The sequence below is a fragment of the Cyanistes caeruleus genome, chromosome 5, assembly GCF_971803275.1.
Source record: "Cyanistes caeruleus chromosome 5, bCyaCae1.hap1.1, whole genome shotgun sequence".
Lineage (NCBI taxonomy): Eukaryota > Metazoa > Chordata > Aves > Passeriformes > Paridae > Cyanistes > Cyanistes caeruleus.
Window position 1 is genome coordinate 25,989,878 of NC_141705.1, and position 14,477 is coordinate 26,004,354.

The following is a 14,477-nucleotide window of genomic DNA, read 5'->3' on the forward strand; positions in this document are numbered from 1 at the left end:
TCTCATATTCTGAAGTGAGAGCTGAAGAAAGAGTTGTCCCTTAGTACCAAGGGAGAAAAAGCAGGTCAGGCAAAGTGTCTCACACTGGGCATCAAGGCCAAAGATCCATCTACCTCAGCCCTGCAGCTGACAATGTCTAATGGCAGTTGTTTAAATAAGAGCAATCAGGTGATCCACCTGCTCCAGAGTGCTTTCTTAGCCTCTGTCAACATGTTGTTCTGCATATTTAAAGGATCTGTTCAGGGCTACTTCCATGAATTTCTTTAGTGGCTTTTTGAAAACATGAACAGACACTAAAAAAAGTGACAGCATTTCACATTTTGATTATGTATCACATGAAGGACCTTGATTCTTTATGTTTTGAAAGTCACTGCTAGCTTAATTCGATCACCCTTAATATCAATTAAGACAAAAATAAAATAATTTCTATCATTTATCCATGACAAGACATCTGTGGACAGATGTATTTTCTAAAGGGCTAAGAATCCTAGCCTACATACTCATATCTTACATGTACATATTTCATCATCCTTGTGATCTTTCTTTAATATATTCCAGTGCTACTACCTTTGATCTGAGAGCAGGGGACCAAAACTGCCCCCAAAATGCAGGATTACTGGGAATATGTACATTAACTCAGTGATGTTTCCTGTTTTGCTGTCTCCTTTCTTGATAATTCTAGCACAGGGATTTTTTTGACTGCTGCTGAACATTGAGCAATATGACTTCTTGGATTAGTATCTATTATAATCAGGTTTTCAACTTACATGACAACAAATAATTCAAAGTCTACTTGTTGTATATTTGTAGCGAGAATGTTCTTTTCATGCATCACTGAATATATACATAAAACAATATAAAAAGGCAAAGTTGCTTCTAGCTAAGTAGTCTTCCTTCTTAACTGTGCAGAGAACATAGAATAAATATGAACAAGCAGGGAAGGTAAAGAGTAGTAAGGGAATTAAAGTGATATCTACTATCGCTATGTTTTCACTGTTACAACTGGAGCCTATTTTTTGAGAAAATGCATTTCTCACGGGTGGTTTCCAGTGTTTATGATACATAGTGGCCACTTAAGATTTTAATTCCCTTATAATTTCAAAGAGTTTATTTTATTCCACATAGTAAAACATCATTTCACATGTTACATGAAATGTTTAGGCAGATACTCCAACGTGCAAGTTTGAGATTCTTACCGTTTCCGCATCCACAAAGACTGTCGGACATTCTGAACATAACATCATCACTTCCAGAGAACTTTTAAACTTTGTTCCAATGCGCTGTAGACTTTCACCCAGAAAGTTGACTGAATCATTTGTTATAGATACAAACTTTCTCTGAATGGTCTAGAAGTCAAATCAGAAAAACCTTTATCTTATATTGCGTTTTACTACTCTTCTGGCTTTCCAGGTAAGAATTTCAGAGCAAATTTCCATACCGACAAATTTCCATCACGTTATATGTTTTATATTTTTATTAAATGATAAACTAATATGTAATTTTCTCCAAATATTTATGTAAAATTAGCTCTAGAAAATTCAATAAATCAATAATACCAGCCAGTATCTATAAAGACAATTACTCCTTCCATATCTAGTCCTCTAGCCTCAGTATAGGTGGATGAATATTTACCCTTATGCAGTACAGATAGTTCAATTTTATTTTCACATATTTATGTTGTAGAAAATCACAGTTTTATGAGCCAGTATGTGACCTGCATCTGTGTCCAAAACTGCCACCTGCAGGGTTTTCACCTTCTTCAAAAATCAGTCCTGAGTTTATCATGTTTGATTCTGCAGACAGCTTAGCCTAATGCACTCTGCTATGTACTATTTCATTAATCCTGGAAATTACATGTAGAATAAAACTATATAAAGATTATACAGACATCTGCAAAGTTAAACACAGGAAGAAGGAGCCAGAGGGCAAAATGGAAAGGTCCAGTCCAATAAGGCCTCCTGAATATCATTTGATCATTTTAGCCCCTTTCTATACCCAGTAACAACTCCTCAGGAACACTTTTTGCCATGCTTGGCACCCTGGCTTGCTATTGTGCACTGTCCAACTTTCCAGCTGTTAAGCCAAGTTTCATCCTTCTTCCTAGCTCCCTTTTTAATGAAAACAAGATAATATGAGCTCTCATTTTATGACTTTCAGGAAATGAATGAGTGAAAACCAACTGCAGCATTTGGTATAATACCAAGAAACCAAATCCCTGATATTTAGATGAAGCAAAAAGACAAAAATCTACAACCTGTAACAGAAGTTACAGTTAGTTCAACATAAAATGGAAAATGGGTATAGATGTGCAAGCAAATTATTCCATGATAAAGGCAGAATATGACAAATTCATACTCAAATTCATCTAAGTTATTGCCCACACACATGAGACAAAATATGTGGGTCTTTCACTGAGAAATTTATAATGTTATGCCAAACAGCAAGCAAAATTAATATTAGAGACAAAAGAAAGGGCTGGAGCCATAAGGTCTTGTCCTGAATATTCTCTTAGCTCATTTGGGACATTGCCTGTACATAAAATGAATTAATTATACTTATTCTACCCCATAGGAATTTGCAAAGAAGCATTACTGTTAAAATGTAAAAAACTCATCCCTTACATCTAGGGAGGAGGGAGCCAGAAACATTAAGCCATAGACATTTTGTGCTGGATAGCATATCTATGAGGTAAATATAGTCAAAGAGAGGCATTTGAAACATCCAGCTCCAGTGGATCTCCTGGTGTTTCAATTACTTTTCCACAGAAAGAAACCTTTTTCTCAGAACACAGATGCAAGATAAATTCATTAATGCTTGTCATGCTGCGATCCCGTAATAATGACTCCCACCAAAAAAAAAAAAAAAAACCCAGAAAAAAAACCAGGAAAAATATATTAGTTCTGTAACCACAGAACCTGGGTGGTGTTCAGAAAAAAGAAAGGAACACAACATGAGCTAAGAGCTTGCAAGAAACACAGAACTGGGTTTTTTTTGTGCTTTTCTCAATTTTTGTTTATTTTCTGAGCAGGTTCACTCCTAGGCAATGAATACAGCACATATCCTATGGAAAAATAGAGTATGACAGTGTAACATTACTCTAGCAGTGTGTTTTTCTGGTCTGCTTTTGATTTGCTTTCTAAAACTTCTTGCTACCATAATCTTGTGGCTTTTGCAGTTTCAAGGGGAAGAATAGTTTCACAAGTAGGAGAAAAGGATTTCAGTGAGCAATCACACACAGAGAATCCACTGACCTGAAACAATCTTGAGAAGACATGAAATGTATAGACAGCACAGGATCCGTCTGTATCTGACAGCATTTGATTGACGTGGCAGCGCCAGGCCTGCTCTTCATCATCATACGCCACTGGCTGGAAAGCTGCCAGTATGGCAGAAAGAAATGGAGAAGGAGGAGGGGAAGTTTGCACTTCTGGGAAACCATCCTGTTCTTCTTCATCTTGACTACAAACAATAAATAACAAAAATTACCTCCTCAGCAAACCTTTCAGGAAAAAAAACCTTCATTTTTGCAAAAAGGAAAAAAAAAAGAATTTTTGATTCAGAATTGCATTTTGTAAAACAAATAACAGATCAACTAAGATCTATGTAACTATGTAGCAAAGAAAAGAGTAAACAAGCAAAAACTTTTGCTACTGCACCATATTAAAATTACTTATACTCTCCAAAATTTACACGTCAGTTCTACACAGAACTACAGACGAAGAGTTGCCTAGAGGTTATATATAGGTATATACAGCAGTAGATATGGACATCACTTAGAAACAGACATTTCTTCTTGCCCCCAATAACTGAAGTAACATCCCATTCTTCAAATTTTTATTGATCTGAACAGATGGTCCACCAATATCTGTAACAAGTTTTAGCCTTCCTTAAGGGAAGCACATGAGCTCGTTTAGCAATGTAACAGTGCTTTATAACTGACTTAAGTAACATAAGCAGAGATAAATCAAAACCCTGATTTTTATGGGCAATCAGTTTAACAGGCCTTTGTTCACAGAACAGTCTGCTGACATAGTTTCCATTAGGCACCAAATATCCAATAAAAATATCTATAAATTAATCAATGCTACTACTTCCAATCATTAAAATAATGATTAACTTAAAATATTCTGTATTACAAGGGATGATATATTTTGACATTTCTTCTTGTATAATTGTATGTAGGCAGAACAAATATGTGTCGGAGGATTCCAAGCATACAGATAGTTTATTAAAATAATCTTTTAAATCACATACAGTTTTTCTTTATGACAACTGCCTCATCCACAGCAGCACAAAGTACATCTTAAACACGACTTAAACATGTCTTAAACAAGAAGTATAGGTGCTGGTTTTAGATACCTTCATATTAGATATACCTATATTTCCTAACCAGAGTACTAACCCTATCACCTATATCTCTCTTTAGACTAGACTTATGGGGCTTTTCATTTGCTTGCTTTGTGTAAATAAAATAAAACCTTGAGGGATTGTTCAGTTGCAAATGAGGAACTGCTCTTAACTGGTACCAGCCTTGAATGCTCACAAGGCATAGTACAGTAGGTCATGGATGGGATCACTAGAGTCAAGTTTCTCTGTCTCTCCCAATAAAACCTTCTCAACCAACTTCTTTTATATCTCCTGTTGTGTTCTTTTCTGAAAAATCCTCCTTAAGAGATCTCTCTGAAAGAATAATGTCAAGTCTAGGTTCCTATATATACCAAGTCTCTCTATTATTCAATCTAAACTTCTGAACAAATTTTAAATATGAAGTAGCCTATGAACAATTTGGTTATTTTTTGTTTGTTTTGGTTTGTGGGTTTGTTTGTTTGGAGTTTCTTCTTTGTTTTCCTTCCTTCCTAGACTGTTACTTCCAGGGGACTTAGAGTTTCACTTTAAATATTACTTCATCACCTAGGAGTAACTTTAAATTTCCCTCTCAACAGTAATTTTTGCTCTCCATATTAAAATGAAAAAAAAGTTATTTTATTTTAAAATGTCTTAGAAATATACAGGAGACTTAGGAACCTTAATAATGGAAATAACCCTTGAGCAAATTCAAAGATAAACTGACCTGACTTTTATAGGAGCTTTGATTAAAAAAAACCAAAAAATTTACTTTTTTCCCTGATTTTGTTCATGTCTTTGGATGCTAGTAAAAGTCAGAGCAGTTCAAGAGCTTTTTCTCTGTTATACTGTTTGTAGCTGATTTTTCACATTTCTGTCTTACTGATGGTGAAGAAAAGCACTAATTTCTTTTATCCAAGAATTCTTATATTTTCCTGCACAACTGTTTTCCTTGTACCAGAAACAACTGCTGAAAAAAGTTTTGAGTTTAGTTGCTGTAACAGGCAACCATTATTTGATCAACCATTATTTCAGGTATGCAAACCATTGTTTTATATCTTTGTATTATGGGATTAATGGAAATCTCCATACCATAGAAAAGCCAGTTTGATAATGCACTGATAACATGTAACTTCTGTTACTTATAACTGGTATTAATCTTACCTAGACAAAGCAGAGAAGTCAGCTTCTTCTTCTTCACATCTCTCATCTAGCTCTTTCAAAGCAAGAGTGACATCCTCTTCACAGACAGATTCAGAATAGCTTTCAGGAGCTGCTGCCTCTACCAGTTCTGGGGTCTCGTCCAACTCCAGAGATTCGTGACAGACCAGACAGTCTTGCTGCTCATGTAGTAGGTACGACCCAGTGTCTTCACTAGCAGTGCTAACCTGTTCATCCCTTACTGCTGAACTGCCTTCCTGTGAATCACACATCCTTTTATTAGTATTACTGTCAGGACCTATGTGATTCTTATCAGTTTTTATTATGGTCAAGTAACAGTTACAAAAGATTATTTACAAATATTTATTTTAACTTTGGTTTGGTCTTTGGTTTGTTCACAGTTTTACCTGGGCAAAGACAGGCAACCTATTTGTAATGTTTAAAACTTCGGGTAAACATTAATATCCTAGAATGTGACTTATTTAGAGCAAATAGAATTTCTCAAATACATTTAATCAAATCTGTTAGAGAATACTAATAGAAAAATATGCAAACAGCCTCAAACTTAGTGAGATCAAACAAACTCAAGACTTTTATATTTTACTTTTGCCTTTGGAGTCTACTGCAACTACTAGAATATTTCTTGTCCTTTCCACTCTCCATTTTAACAAATTTCTAAAGCATAACTACTTAGTCACAGTGTAATAGATAAACAGGAAAAGGGATATTACACTGTTTTTATTACTTTGCCATTATTACTAATATGGGCATCTTTAAGGGTTTTACCCTTAATCTCTAAAGGCTTTCATTAACAGGCAATTACAGAGAGAGGATAATTACACTCAGGTAGGTAATATTAGAATGACCCTTTTTCCCTTCCTCCATTAGCATTATTATATTCATTAACATCACTATATTGAACAGACAAATTAAGATTCAGTTACTTTATGATGAATTCATATAAAACCTTTATATTGGATTTCTCTGTGGAATAAAAATAACACTTGCTATTTCCTCAAGGCACAAATTATCACATATTTTCATTCTTAGTATGCTGGTCTTCCTCTACTAGCATATCCAAAACTGGTCAAGGAACCTTTAGACAGCCTCTAAGCATATACATCATTTCATGGATTTCATCAGTTGAAACAGATCCTCTGACAGATTAAATACCTGTACACATATCAGAAAAGACAATTCAGCTTTAAGCTGAACCACATAATTTTCTTTCATGGTGCTCCTTACCAAATGTCATTTTGACTATGGTACTCCTCAATGTGACACTGCTGCCATTTGGCACAGCTAGTGACTTTACCTTATACCTCTTTTGTTAAAGTAAAATCTGATTATTTATTTTTTCACAGAAGAGTCATTTTGTCCTACCAAGCAGCTGAGGCACATGGGAATGCAGGACACTTTCACAAAACCTCAACAAAATAATTTGGATTGAACCTATGGTCCATTTCTGTTAGAGATGTCAACATAGGATACAGAGTTGCACTGATCATGACTGGTAAATGTACATATGAGAGATACACTTTTTGAAAATAGGCTTATTGTTAGTTAATAAATTTACTGTAAAGTTTAAGTCTTCATAGTGCCATGAACAGCAGTATAACGAAACACTTTTTAAAAAAAAGCATATAGATAATCATAATGGGAAAATATGAAAAATATGAAAAAATGTCAGGGAAAGCACTTTATGAGCATCACACTTTTTAAAAGTGAGGATTTGATCACAGGAAATCAGCCATTCTCCCTTTATTGTACTCTTTTGTTCTTAGAGTTTTCTTCATTAAATATTAGCTATGTCTGTGGTCTGCCTGTTAGTAAGAGCAATTTTTCTAGTAGCAAACAGGTAAACTAGAGCCTTTAGAAACTTGAACTAGCCCAGTCACTTGAACTAGTCAGTAGATTGTTTAAACCAGGTTGGCTGAAGACTCATTCTTAAGTATCAACAGTGCACTGCTTAGTCAAATACACATAGGAATGGCTTCACTTTCTGGAATGCTCAATAAAAGTGCATGTATAGTTAAAGATGGGATGAGCTGTCATTATCCAAACAAAAATAAGACTGCCAATAGCATAAATAATTTTAAATGAAGAAATAAAAAGTCCACCTAAACCAGAAAAATGGTAGCATATGAGAGTTTGTTTTAAATTAGGGGTGTCTTTTTAAATTTTAAACTATTCAAACTATTCAAATGTTTGAAAACACAGTAAACTGAAGTACTCACAGATTTGCAGGCGGCCATTAGCTTGAAATCTGTCTCAGTCCACATGGGCCTTTCCAAAAAAGTATACCACTAGCATCTGTAGTCCTTTCTAAAGGATTATTTAATGGAACCAACTGCTAACACAGCTGGCCTGAGGTTTTATTCCCTTATAGCACCAATCACAACCCAAAGCAAAAAACAAAAAGGGGAGACAGGGGGAGGGGAATAAAAAGGTATTTGAAAGAAAATGTCGCTCAAGAAGGATTTCAACCATATCAAGTAAAAGCATTTTGAATATTAGCCTGTTTCATTCTGCACCATGAAATGATCACGATCAGCCCTTCAAGAATATTTTTAACCTGTGGTAAGTTCCCTCAGTCCATCCATGTAGTCTCCATATTGAGGGAACATTTTGTAAGAACACACAACAGGTTAGAAATATTAAAAGCAAATCAGCTAATCATTGTAACAGATGAAAATTCAGTTGAAAAGAAAGCCAAAGTTGCTACTAAAACTAGAAGGAGCCCAAATCAGCCATGCACCAGCCCACATTTCTCCCCACCTCAGGCAGCTGGTTGCTAGAGTTATCTAGAGAAGAAGCCTCCAAACTTGGGGTCTCAGTTCTGATTTGAAGCACCTCTTCTGTTCCCACACTGCTAGTGGAATCTTGAGACTGAAGTGATAAACCAGCATGATCTGACACTGTTTCATCTATAGCAGAATCACTGATTAACTAAGACAGAAAAGAAAGAAATAAAATTCTTCAAAGGAAGCACAAACTGCAGGTAAAGAATGCATTAGTTTTGAAATAGACTTTTTCAGTATTTCAGCTGTTTGAATTTATTCACATATTATGAATTTCACAGCCTTACACTGGAACTATTACAAGCATCACATGCATTTCTGCAACATTTCACTATGAAAAGAAGTTTTTTTAGAAGTTATTTTTGCTGGACTGAAACCATTGAAAAGAAGAGCATTTTGTTTGGAACAACATTAATACAAGCTTTGCCTAAAGTCTGAAAACCAACATATGCATCAAGCTGCTTGCCATCAAGTCAACTTTTTCTTAATTTAATTTATATAATGTAGAGAGACTTGTGAGTGGCCAGCATTCTTGATTTTCCTAAGTTATATGTACACAGGCTTCAAAATTCATAATTAAATTAGCAATTTCTGTGCTTATACACAACTTAGACCCTAATATGACCACTTAATACTCTTGATCTTATTCAGCATTTGGGGTGTTTTTTTGATCTAGAAATCCACAAAGATACTCTCTTTATATATAATAGATGCAATTCTGTGCTTATATTTAACAGAATTAGTGAGTGTAAAGACACTAAAAAAATTAATATTGTACTAAAATTATAAATCTAATGTTATAAATTATAAATTATGTAGCACCGATGTGGTAATGTAACTTTTATCCTTCCTTGATGCTGTTATGAAAAAGAAGCTTAGCCACATTAACTTAGTTCCTTACTATGTCACTTAGGTCGAAAGTGTGAGCCACACTTATCCATTAAATGTTCTAGGGAAAGCTTAAGTTCTCAGATTTCTTCCACAGAAAAATAACCTACCATCTGTGAACGAGACAGTATCTGACTTGCAGTCAGTGCTGCTTCTTCTTCTGAAGACTCATCAGTATCCTCCTGGTTGGTCAAGTTCAAGCTGGGTGTGCTGCCGGAGTACTGACACTCCTGAAGGGATGGGGTGTCTCCTTTGTCAATGCTGTCAAGAGAGCGCCTACGAACGCCCCAGTTAAAGTTGTCCATGCTTTCACCCTGTAAAAAAAAAGTTTGCACACATATGGTATGTACGAGTTTCAACACAATTCAGTTAATACACAAATGAGACAGAGAAAACATGAGTACTGAATGTGTCATGAACAGAGTTTCAATCAGCCCTTTAGTTTTATTAAAATTTTAAGTACCTTGTTAAATGCTTGTAAATAAAATATATGGCAAAGGAAGTAGAAATCTTTTGAATATCTTCTTGGAAAGTAACTCACTATGTAATCTAGAACTATATCAGTATTGTTTTTATAATCTGACTAGAAAGTACAAACACATCACAGACAACAACAGATGAACAAGCCAGGGCACCAGGCTGCAACTTACCTGCAGCTCCTGGTTAGCAAAAAGGAAAACACATATAATTAGAAAGAACGAGGACAAACACTTAAAGATACTCTAGAACCAGGGAAAAATGTTTTATTACATAGGATTTGCCAACAGTAAAAGACTGATTCAAGCTCTGGAAAAAAGCTTTAGTCAAAAAGCTAGTATTTAAAATAATGTCTCTTATTAATGAGATTAAAAAATAAAAAACAAACTGACGACAAAACACTAAAATCAGCATGCTCATGATACATTTTCTCTAACGTAACATGTAAAGCAACTGTTCCAACAAACACTGATGAAGTTCTTTAATTAACACACATGAATCTATACTGACCACATCCAACTGACAAAACACTATCAACAATAATTATATACAGGGTGTAGAAAAGATGATGTTAACACTAACTGTTTTACCAGCTACTTTGTGTCAGTTTTGTGAAGTGCACCCTGAATACCAATAGCTGGATCCATTCTCTTTGTGCATTTTGAAGCTGAGACATTTGGGTTTCAAATATCCATCATACTAAGTGACATCCATATCTTAAAAACACTGTTATTTTAATTCACAAGTACAATAATGATCTTTGATTTTTCTCAACCACTTCATCAACCTTCAACAATTCAGCTAAGCAATATGGAAAACCTGGTGAAATTCACTTCACTGGTCTACAGTTACTAGAACACCACAACTAGCCTGGAACATGGCTCCAAAACTGCCTCAACCGAGTATCTCTTGTGGTGACTTATGAAATCACCATGACTCATTAAATATGCAAACTAAATGTTCTCTAATCTCTTTCTCTCTTAGTGATTAATTTTCCTCAAGAGGATGGAAAGTTATGGCAAAGCAAAATAATTTCAAATACAAGAAAGTACTCCTACTGTGGGCTGAAGCACTTAAATTTAGTCTGGATATTACTCAGATGTTAATCCTAAAATCCCCGGTTCATACTGTTGACATTTAATTATTAGCAATAAAGAACATTCTGTATTTTTGGTGAAAAAATAAGCCAGAGCTCTTACACCATATGCACAAATTTATATGTAACACCCTATCTCTACTATCTGTGATATTATTTTTTTTTCTCTAGTACAGCACTGCACGTTGCATTCAGGCAAGTAATAAAAAAGAAACTGTCTTTTCTTAATTATAATCTGCTACTTAAATAGCACAGAATATTGGTTATATAATTTAGGTTAACTTCATTTGGCAAAGTTTTAAACCTTTGCCATCCTATCTGCAAAGTTCTGTCTCAGCGTTAAAATAATATTTTAATATTACTGAGCCTTGATTCTGAACTGTCTGACTACTTGTATTCAATATAGGAAATAGTGTTTGAATAGTGTGTGGTTACATCTATGCAATATAGACTGTAATGAGCCTGTTCTTCTCCTAGAAGGTGCAAATACTGGCTGAAGTGAAGCAATACACAGGAAGCAGGAGGAAAGTGAGATAAAACTAAAGAATTAGGGGTAAACCCCATAAAGATGTCTAGATAAATTAAGAGAAGAACAATCAGTGTTTAGATAGGTAGATATATGTGGACTCATGACCAACAAGGATGCCCATTATTAATTCAATATTTTGCATAGACTGTAATAAAACCACTGCAAGAAACTACAAAACATTTGACTTTCTCCTTCCCAGTCCTTTTACAGTCATACTTTTAAGCTTCAGCAAATTCTGATCTGAAGCCTTTTATTGATCTGAAACAAGTAACAGCTGTTAACAGAATCTTCATTATTTCTCAATACTTAATTTTGTTTTACCTCCCCTCTCTGTTTTTGACAGAAGGAGAAGTAGAGGAACCATTAGAAGAACTACAATATACCAGATATAATGTAAAAGTCAAAGCAAGCAATTATAGAATGCAAGTCAATTGTATATAATGAGATAGTGTAGAGTTTGTTACTTTGAAAGCCTTTCACCAAGTTCTCAAAATCCAGAAACATATCAGAAACAATGATTATGCCATTTCCTTAACACACTGTTCCATAATTAAGTTCTCTCCTGCATGGTACCCAGGTGTTCATGCTGACATTGGCTTACACTGTCATATCACTTCACTTTCAGACAGAGTCACTTAAATCCCTCCAAAAAAACCTCAGCTCTCCCCCTGAAAGCCAGCCAACAACTTGCAACAACTTAACCCAGCAAAGCTTTTGATCTGTGTTTCTCTATCTAAGCTCCATCATGTCACAAATTCTTCTGAATTGGATTAGCTAGTAGGGCTGCCAACTCCTTAGAATTGCACCAGCACAACCTTATTTTTAAAATGTTTTCAAATGGAAATACACAGAAGAAACCCCAGGGTCTCACCTCCGCATCTTCCAATTCAACATCTAAAAAGTCAAAGTCTTTAAAAACTCCAAACTGTTGTTCACTGGTATTGTCTTCTACAGCCACTTCCTCCTCTTGAATCACTTCTTCTGTTGCTGAAATTAGACTAGTTTGCTGATCTCCAACTTCCAAGTCTTCATTAGAAGAAAACACAACCTGCAGATATGGATAAAAACAGAAGAACTTCCAATTTCTGTAATTCCAAAAGCCAGCTTTCCTTCTTCCTGCCGTATAATGGAACTAGTGGCAGCCAGTGTGACTACCCCTAATACTGATAGCACATTGTTTCAAGACTATTTGGATTTTAAACTACATCTTTAAATTAGTGGTATGATTCTGTCGTTAATGTAATTAAGAATTACAAAGGTATAAATAGAGAGAAAAATATAGGACCCAAACTTAATTTTCATAACCACATCAGTCAAATTTAAGAACAGAAAAATTCATCATAATAACCATCCACATGACACAGACCATATTGTTTTCACTTACAAATTTCTGTGGAAGGACTGTACACCTTTAAAAGGGATCCAATACTGGGCTACTGTGGCATTTACAACCTTTACAAATGACAATATTCTGTTATTTCCATGCACTGTTTTTTAATCTCTCCAGTTTCAGCTTTCAGGCACCTATTTTTATCTATTTTAGCTTCTTCCACTAGATTCAAAGTCCTTTTGTCACCAATATCTTCCCCAGGTAAGAACTTCTATACCACAATAAAAAAAATATGTTCTAGATGATAACCAGGGTATCATAACCTTGGTTATCATCTAAATAAAGTGGTAAAATAACCACTTTATTTTAAAAGCTGTCAATGTCATCACCACCATCAAGCACAGTATGCCAGTAGGGCTCTTTATACAGAAGTAAAACCTTCAACCCATTTTTACTCAACAGTTGATACTATTGTTCCTATGAATAACCCTGTTTCAAGGTATATGATCCACTGGTTATTCTCCATGGATTCTATGATATTTTCAATACAGCATCAGCACCCTTGCAGTCCTCAGCTACTGCTGCCCCTTCTCTCCAAAGCATCTGTAATGGACTAGATAGAGATTTAGTCAGAGCACGGCTGATTCAATTCTAATTCAATTCTCTTTTCTAGCCAAGACAACCATGCCCACTGGAGTCCTTGAGGAATAATAGCAATCCATTACATCTGATTCTTCTTTTTAATCCTTCAATTGGATTTGTGAACTGCTGGACCAAAACTAGCTTGTTGAAATCCACTGTTCATAACTTCAGCAACACCTAAAAGTGCAATAGCATTCTGCTAGTTGAGTTCAAAAACCAAAACAAACTACCATCACTTACCGAAGGATTCTTGGGAAGACCAGAATCTGGACCACACAGAGAAAGCACATTCATTAACTTCTCCCTAGTCCTTCTCTGAAAAATATATCAAAGAAAATCACATAGAATGGCAGCTGTTGGAGGTCCAGGTAAAAATATAAAACATTTGCATTTTCAACTAGTCATATTGCATACTGACATCCTCTAAAGAGTCTTAAATTTTTTACTTTTCACCAGTATCAGCCTTTAGTTTATTAATTTACTCTTTTGCTAAGACATAATACAGACTTCGAAAAACACTTCAATACATTTCTTTTTTAATACACTCATAAACACTGTCTCTAATATATGTATAAAGTGTTTGAGGCACAATGTACCTGAGATGGCTGTGGTCTCTTCCAGCTGACAGGAACCAGTGCATTTGAATTGGAACCTGATGAAGTTGAAGAAGTGCTCCGGGTCACAGCAATGACTTTTGGCTTCCCATTTCTACCAGCTGCGCTGTGTTGATCACCATATTTATTCCCAATAATTGGTGTCTAGCAAAGATAACAAACACTTTCTTAAAAATCAAATCTATGTTAGCAGAGACTACATATTTGACTTTGGCATTATATGGAATGTAGGAGGGTTTGTCTGTTTGCAAGCATTCTGTAAAGCCCAAGTCTAATCCACTGAGCCTTGGTACACTGGGAAATACAAAGCTGAATACTTGTACCCTACGCAGCAAGCTGCCATTCTGCCCACTTGTGTGGCTTTGAATTATGCACATTTTATGCTGACAATCCAATTATATTTTTAAACACACTTTAAAACCGTGTTCTAAGTTTAAAAGATGCAAAGCTTCTCTGTAGACTCATTCCCTGACATGAGCAAGCTCTTTTCCCAGACCAGCAACTTCACAAACACACACATACTTCTGAAAAAACAATGACCAAAATAGACTCTTTTGACAGCAAATGCTAATCCAATGAACTCCATGGGAATCTC

General features: G+C 35.2%; 1 protein-coding gene across 21 annotated transcripts in view; it reads right to left on the bottom strand.

The window, feature by feature from the left end:
* The window catches only part of FRYL (FRY like transcription coactivator), a 165,107-nt gene that overhangs the window by 14,354 nt on the left and 136,276 nt on the right, over nt 1-14,477 (bottom strand). For all 21 annotated transcript variants that reach the window (XM_086889548.1, XM_086889544.1, XM_086889537.1 and 18 more), the window contains 8 exons: nt 13,865-14,026; nt 13,509-13,583; nt 12,168-12,344; nt 9,305-9,508; nt 8,284-8,454; nt 5,509-5,762; nt 3,252-3,459; nt 1,197-1,346 (listed from right to left, as the gene is read on the bottom strand). In XM_086889548.1, the coding sequence (XP_086745674.1) occupies nt 1,197-1,346; nt 3,252-3,459; nt 5,509-5,762; nt 8,284-8,454; nt 9,305-9,508; nt 12,168-12,344; nt 13,509-13,583; nt 13,865-14,026 (1,401 nt within the window). The remainder of the gene's footprint in view (nt 1-1,196; nt 1,347-3,251; nt 3,460-5,508; nt 5,763-8,283; nt 8,455-9,304; nt 9,509-12,167; nt 12,345-13,508; nt 13,584-13,864; nt 14,027-14,477) is intronic.